Here is an 8313-nt window from a genome sequence, read left to right as displayed (position 1 = left end):
CTTCAGTATTCTTGCCTTGAGAACCCATGAACAGTATGAAAAGGCAAAATGATAGGATACTGAAAGAGAAACTCCCCAGGTCAGTAGGTGCCCAATATGCTACTGGAGATCAGTGGAGAAATAACTCCAGAAAGAATGAAGGGATGGAGCCAAAGCAAAAAGAATACCCAGCTGTGGATGTGACTGGGTATAGAAGCAAGGTCCGATGCTGTAAAGAGCAATATTGCATAGGAGCCTGGAATCTCAGGTCCATGAATCAAGGCAAATTGGAAGTGGTCAAACAAGAGATGGCAAGAGTGAATGTCGACATTCTAGGAATCAGCAAACTGAAATGGACTGGAATGGGTGAACTTAACTCAGATAACCATTATATCTACTACTGCGGGCAGGAATCCTTCAGAAGAAATGGAGTGGCCATCATGGTCAACAAAAGAGTCCGAAATGCAGTACTTGGATGCAGTCTCAAAAACGACAGAATGATCTCTGTTCGTTTCCAAGGCAAACCATTCAACATCACAGTAATCCAAGTCTATGCCCCAACCAGTAACGCTGAAGAAGCTGAAGTTGAATGGTTCTATGAAGACCTACAAGACCTTTTAGAACCAACACCCAAAAAAGATGTCCTTTTCATTATAGGGGACTGGAATGCAAAAGTACGAAGTCAAGAAACACCTGGAGTAACAGGCAAATTTGGCCTTGGAATATGGAATGAAGCAGGGCAAAGACTAATAGAGTCTTGCCAAGAAAATGCACTGGTCATAACAAACACCCTCTTCCAATGACACAGGAGAAGACTCTATATATGGACATCACCAAATGGTCAACACTGAATCAGATTGATTACATTCTTTGCAGCCAAAGATGGAGAAGCTCTATACAGTCAGCAAAAACAAGACCAGGAGCTGACTGTGGCTCAGACCATGAACTCCTTATTGCCAAATTCAGACTTAAATTGAAGAAAGTAGGGAAACCACTAGACCATTCAGGTATTACCTAAATCAAATCCCTTATGATTATACAGTGAAAGTGAGAAATAGATTTAAGGGCCTAGATTTGATAGACAGAGTGCCTGATGAACTATGGAATGAGGTTCGTGACATTGTACAGGAGACAGGGATAAAGACCATTCCCATAGAAAAGAAATGCAAAAAAGCAAAATGGCTGTCTGGAGAGGCCTTACAAATAGCTGTGAAAAGAAGAGGTGAAAAGCAAAGGAGAAAAGGAAAGATATAAACATCTGAATGCAGAGTTCCAAAGAATAGCAAGAAGAGATAAGAAAGCCCTCTTCAGCGATCAATGCAAAGAAATAGAGGAAAAACAACAGAATGGGAAAGACTAGGGATCTCTTCAAGAAAATCAGAGATACCAAAGGAACATTTCATGCAAAGATCGGCTTGATAAAGGACAGAAATGGTATGGACCTAACAGAAGCAGAAGATATTAAGAAGAGATGGCAAGAATACACAGAAGAACTGTACAAAAAAGATCTTCACGACCCAGATAATAATGATGGTGTGATCACTGACCTAGAGCCAGACATCCTGGAATGTGAAGTCAAGTGGGCCTTAGAAAGCATCACTACTAACAAAGCTAGTGGAGGTGATGGAATTCCAGTTGAACTATTCCAAATCCTGAAAGATGATGCTGTAAAAGTGCTGCACTCAATATGCCAGCAAATTTGGAAAACTCAGCAGTGGCCACAGGACTGGAAAAGGTCAGTTTCCATTCTAATCCCAAAGAAAGGCAATGCAAAGAATGCTCAAACTACCACACAATTGCACTCATCTCACACACTAGTAAAGTAATGCTCAAAATTCTCCAAGCCAGGCTTCAGCAATATGTGAACCGTGAACTTCCTGATGTTCAAGCTGGATTTAGAAAAGGCAGAGGAACCAGAGATCAAATTGCCAACATCCGCTGGACCATGGAAAAAGCAAGAGAGTTCCAGAAAAACATCTATTTCTGCTTTATTGACTATGCCAAAGCCTTTGACTGTGTGGATCACAATAAACTGTGGAAAATTCTGAAAGAGATGGGATTACCAGACCACCTGACCTGCCTCTTGAGAAATCTGTATGCAGGTCAGGAAGCAACAATTATAACTGGGTATGAAACAACAGACTGGTTCCAAATAGGAAAAGGAGTTCGTCAAGGCTGTATATTTTCACCCTGTTTATTTAGCTTCTATGCAGAGTACATCATGAGAAATGCTGGACTGGAAGAAACACAAGCTGGAATCAAGATTGCCAGGAGAAATATCAATAACCTCAGATATGCAGATGACACAACCCTTATGGCAGAAAGCGAAGAGGAACTAAAAAGCCTCTTGATGAAAGTGAAAGTGGAGAGTGAAAAAGTTGGCTTAAAGCTCAACATTCAGAAAACGAAGATCATGGCATCTGATCCCATCACTTCATGGAAAATAGATGGGGAAACAGCAGAAACAGTGTCAGACTTTATTTTTCTGGGCTCCAAAATCACTACAGATGGTGACTGCAGCCATGAAATTAAAAGACGCTTACTCCTTGGAAGGAAAGTTATGACCAACCTAGATAGCATATTCAAAAGCAGAGACGTTACTTTGCCAACAAAGGTTCGTCTAGTTAAGGCTATGGTTTTTCCTGTGGTCATGTATGGATGTAAAAGTTGGACTGTGAAGAGGACTGAGCGCTGAAGAATTGATGCTTTTGAACTGTGGTGTTGGAGAAGACTCTTGAGAGTCCCTTGGACTGCAAGGAGATCCAACCAGTCCATTCTGAAGGAGATCAGCCCTGGGATTTCTTTGAAAGGAATGATGGTAAAGCTGAAACTCCAGTACTTTGCCCACCTGATGTGAAGAGTTGACTCATTGGAAAAGACTCTGATGCTGGGAGGGATTGGGGCAGGAGGAAAAGGGGACGACAGAGGATGAGATGGCTGGATGGCATCACTGACTCGATGGACGTGAGTCTGAGTGAACCCCGGGAGTTGGTGATGGACAGTGAGGCCTGGCGTGCTGCGATTCATGGGGTTGCAAAGAGTGGGACACGACTGAGCGACTGATCTGACCTGATCTGATCTACCTAGTTACAAATAATTGGAAACCAGGACATCCGCTGCCTGCCAGCACCCAGAAGTGAAATGGAACAGAGCAGTAGATGTCTCAGCTAAATATAAACTCTCCTTCCTGCATCACTCATTAATGTGTTACTTTGACTTTAAAATCTAAGAACCGGCACTGTTTTAGATCTTTCTGTACTTTCTTTTCTACTTGTCTATTTTCCTTTGTTTCTTTTATATTAATTCATCTATTAAAACAATGAAATCAAATGGAAGATTGACAATGACATTCTACATGATCATGTACAGTATGCAAAACTTCAGTCACCAAATAGCTTGGTGTCAACATTTACCAAGTGTTTACAGATACCATATTTTGAAGGAGCACACTGTAGCCTTGTGTCACAGAAAAAGTCAGCATGCTTAACTTGACTTTACAGAGAAAAATAACAAACCACTAAGAAGAGAAACTGAACACTTTGGGGTAAAAAATATGACATGAGGACAACTTAAGGACAGCGATTCATGGGGTCACAGAGTCAGAGACGACGGAGCGACTGAACTGAACTGAGCTGAACTGATCTAATAAATACAATTCTACTTGTAAAGGCAGCAGGATTGAATATACTGATGCTCTTCTAAGGCTACTAAGTAAAACTCAATGTCAGATTTCAAAGATTAATATTTTTTCCTGTTAACCATTTCATTAAAAATACATACAACTGAATAGATTCTGAAAGTCAGGAGTGATTTTTTTATCATTTGATATTGAAGTAACTTTATTTATTGAAAAATGTAAACAAAGACCTAGAACCAAATGAAAAGAGAAAAAGATACATTAGTTATTTTGGAAAAGACTGTCTTTTGTTGAGAAAGCTAAAGGGCTTCCCAGGTTGAGCTAGTGGTAAAGAACCCAGCAGGCAATTCAGGAGACATGAGATGCTGGTTCAATCCCTGGGTCAGGAAGATTCCCTGGAGGAGGGCAGAGAATCCTACTCCAGTATTCTTGGCCCTTCCCAAGTGACGCTAGTGTTAAAGAAGCCGTCTGCGAATGGAGATGTAAGAGACGAGGGTTTGATCGTTGGGTTGGGAACCCACTCCAGTATTCCTGCAGAATCCCCATGGGCAGAGGAGCCTGGCAGGTTACAGTCCATGGGGTTGGAAAGAGTTCCACATGACTGAAGCAACAGCACAGCACACACAGAAGAAAGGTAAAGATCTGTGAGTTTGTTTTATTGTGTGTGTGTGTGTGTGTGTGTGTGTGTTTTTCAAAGAGTCTTTAAATTCTAGATAAAGAAATGTAAGCATAGGCTAAATGAATGACCAAAATGACCAGTAAGTAGATTATAGGAAGAATTCATAGTGTATACTAATATGTTTTGAATGGGCTGGCAAAACTATTATCAATGTTTGTCAACTTTTTAGTCTTCTGTTTCTCTCAGCTCAAACCCTTAACATGTGTGTGTGTTAGTTGCCCAGTCGTGTCCAACTCTTTGGGACCCCATAGACTGTAGCCACCAGACTCCTCTATCCTTGGAATTCTCCAAGCAAGAACACTGGAGTGGGTTGCCATTCCCTTCTCCAGGGGATCTTCTTAACTCAGGGATCAAACCAGGGTCTCTTGAACTGCAGGCATATTCTTTACCATCTGAGCCATCAGGGAAGCCCTCACACACATAATACTAACTGCTTTTTCCATGATGCTTTCAGGATCTACCTAACGTAATAATCAGGGAAAGAAAATTAAACATCTGTGAGCCAAAAGTTTTTCCTATCTGTCAAAAAGACCATGTGATCTATGAACATGACAAACCCCACTTCCTGTCTGAAGGAGTCACACAGGAACAGGTACTATGTAAATATGCTGCCAGGCACACTAAGACACTGAACTCTCAGCTGAGGCAGAACTGAGCACATTTGTGCAGGGGAACCCATGCCTCATGCCGCTCTCCAGCCTGCTCTGGGTGTTCCTGGCCGTCACCTTCTCTGGTAGGGATGCTTCTAAACGTGGGTGCGAGTGTTAAGGGTGAAAGGGCTGCACACAGGCGCGTGGAGCTTCACAGGGACTTGGGGAGGAAAGGAGGATTGGAGAAAAAGGAGCATTTTATCATTGCAGTTTGATTTGTCTCTGGGTCCTAAATTAGTCTAAATCCCACACTATTTTATTTAGTGCTTCATCTCTGTTTTCTGATTTTTTTCCCCATAGGATCCAGTGTGGCCCAGCAAGTAACCCAAGTCCAGACAGCCGTACCCAGTCAAGTGGGGCAGACAGTCACCCTGAATTGTCGATATGAAGTAAGTTGGACCAAGAACTACTACTACATTTTTTGGTATAAACAGCTTCCCAGTGGAGAGATGACTTTCCTTATCCGTCAGTATTCAGTACACCTGAATGCAAGGAACAGCCGCTACTCTGTAAACTTCCAGAAAGCAGATAAATCCATCAGCCTCATCATTTCATCCTTACAGCTCGAAGACTCTGCAAAGTACTTCTGTGCTTTCTGGGGGCTCACAGTGCTTGAAGTAATGGGAAAAGCTGAACAAAAACCCCAGAGCTTAATAAGAGAGAGCCCCACTGCTTCAAGACCTCAGTTGAAGTGCACACCTGCACATCCCAGAAGAGAGGTGGTAGTCCTGTGGTTGCTTCATTTGTGGTCTGGATCAGAAGATTTAATTCTAAATAAAAGCTCCTTCTAGGTGGATCACCAGGCTACAGCTGGAACAAGGAGGGCCTTCCTCACAGGAACTGGAGCCTGAAGAAGACAGGGAATCACTGAGGTTTCTCCCTCCCTTTGGTCCCCCAGTTTCCCACCACTGTTTTGGGTCCCCCATTTGAGCAGGAGGCCGGTAGATGCTGGAACTGGGAAAGCACATCTTATCTCCTGCAACGCCTTTTTGGTGGATCCACTTCAAGCTCTTGCCTCCCCTTTCACTAAGAGTTTCCTCTGATTGCCCAGGTTGACACAGGCTTTCAGCTCTTGCTAGTATCTTGATAATTCCCATCTCTTCTTTGTTTACCTTAACCCTGTCTGCAAATCTATAAATATTCCCTTCATTAAATTTTGTAGTTAAATCTTCAAGTAAATCAAAGATCTTTCTATGTTATTTGGAAGCAGGTGTCCACAGTAACTTTCTACTAATACATTCTTCTCTTGAACTTTCGACTTTAAATCAATCATACAGAACATGTGTAAACTTGTCTAAAGCTATAAACTTGCTCCATAATAATTTAAAGTGACTGCTTCACTAAAATACACTCACATCACAAATCTGGGTATAGTTATCTGGAATCGTTATGAAAATCATTTCCTTAGTCCTTTCTTCTTAAACTTTGTGTCACTTAAGGTATAATCAGGGAAGCAGACCATCAGTGATGTTGAATAAGAGATTAGTTATATATAAAGATTAAAACTCAGGCAGTTGCTAGAGTTGATGGAGTAGTCTACACAAACAGAAAATATATAAGCACTCTAACGTTCATTGCAGCACTAATTACATTAGGTGGACATGGAAGCAACCTAAATGTCCAATGATGGAATAATAGATTAAAAAGATATGGCATATATATACAATTGAATATTATTCAGCCATGAGAAAGAACAAAACAGTGCCATTTGCAGTGCCATGGATGGACCCAAAGATTGTCATACTGAGTGAAGTAAGTCAAACAGAGAAAGACAAGTGTTATCTGATATCTCCTTTATCAGATGGAATTTTAAAAAGTGGTATGTACAAATGAAGGTGTTTACAAAACTGAAATAGAGTCCAGGATGTAGGAGTAGCAATACTCGTATCAGATAAAATAGACTTTAAAACAAAGGCTGTGAAAAGAGACAAAGAATGTCACTACATAATGATCAAAGGATGAATCCAAGAAGAAGATATAACAATTACAAATATATATGCACCCAACACGGGAGCATCGCAATATGTAAGACAAATGCTAACAAGTGTGAAAGGAGAAATTAACAATAACACAATAATAGTGGGAGACTTTAATACCCCTCTCACACCTATGGATAGATCAACTAAACAGAAAATTAACAAGGAAACACAAACTTTAAACGATACAATAGACCAGTTAGACTTAATTGATATCTATAGGACATTTCATCCCAAAACAATGAATTTCACCTTTTTCTCAAGCACACATGGAACCTTCTCCAGGATAGACCACATCCTGGGCCATAAAGCTAGCCTTGGTAAATTCAAAAAAAATAGAAATCATTCCAAGCATCTTTTCTGACCACAATGCAGTAAAATTAGACCTCAATTACGGGAGAAAAACTACTAAAAATTCCAACATATGGAGGCTGAACAACATGCTGCTGAACAACCAACAAATCACAGAAGAAATCAAAAAAGGAATCAAAATTTGCATAGAAACGAATGAAAATGAAAACACAACAACCCAAAACCTGTGGGACATGGTAAAAGCAGTCCTAAGGGGAAAGTTCATAGCAATACAGGCACACCTCAAGAAACAAGAAAAAAGTCAAATAAATAACCTAACTCTACACCTAAAGCAACTAGACGAGGAAGAAATGAAGAACCCCAGGATTAGTAGAAGGAAATAAATCTTAAAAATTAGAGCAGAAATAAATGCAAAAGAAACAAAAGAGACCATAGCAAAAATCAACAAAACCAAAAGCTGGTTCTTTGAAAGGATAAATAAAATTGACAAATCATTAGCCAGACTCATCAAGAAACAAAGGGAGAAAAATCAAATCAATAAAATTAGAAACGAAAATGGAGAGATCACAACAGACAACACAGAAATACAAAGGATCATAAGAGACTACTATCAACAATTATATGCCAATAAAATGGACAACGTGGAAGAAATGGACAAATTCTTAGAAAAGTACAACTTTCCAAAACTGGACCAGGAAGAAATAGAAAATTTTAACAGGCCCATCACAAGCACGGAAATTGAAACTGTAATCAAAAATCTTCCAGCAAACAAAAGCCCCGGTCCAGATGGCTTCACAGCTGAATTCTACCAAAAATTTAGAGAAGAGCTAATACCTATCCTGCTCAAACTCTTCCAGAAAATTGCAGAGGAAGGTAAACTTCCAAACTCATTCTATGAGGCCACCATCACCCTAATACCAAAACCTGACAAAGATCCCACAAAAAAAGAAAACTACAGGCCAATATCACTGATGAACATAGATGCAAAAATCCTTAACAAAATTCTAGCAATCAGAATCCAACAACACATTAAAAAGATCATACACCATGACCAAGTGGGCTTTAGCCCAGGGATGCAAG

General features: G+C 40.4%; 1 gene segment (V, D, J or C); it reads left to right on the top strand.

Annotated features, from left to right (window-relative positions):
- Nucleotides 1–4979: 4979 nt before the first annotated feature.
- LOC113899354 lies at nucleotides 4980–5736 on the top strand. The segment is given in 2 exon segments: nucleotides 4980–5028; nucleotides 5246–5736. Coding segments are annotated over 2 exon segments (540 nt in total).
- Nucleotides 5737–8313: the final 2577 nt, after the last annotated feature.

Source organism: Bos indicus x Bos taurus, chromosome 10, assembly GCF_003369695.1.
Source record: "Bos indicus x Bos taurus breed Angus x Brahman F1 hybrid chromosome 10, Bos_hybrid_MaternalHap_v2.0, whole genome shotgun sequence".
Lineage (NCBI taxonomy): Eukaryota > Metazoa > Chordata > Mammalia > Artiodactyla > Bovidae > Bos > Bos indicus x Bos taurus.
This window is presented reverse-complemented; position numbering and strand designations above follow the sequence as displayed.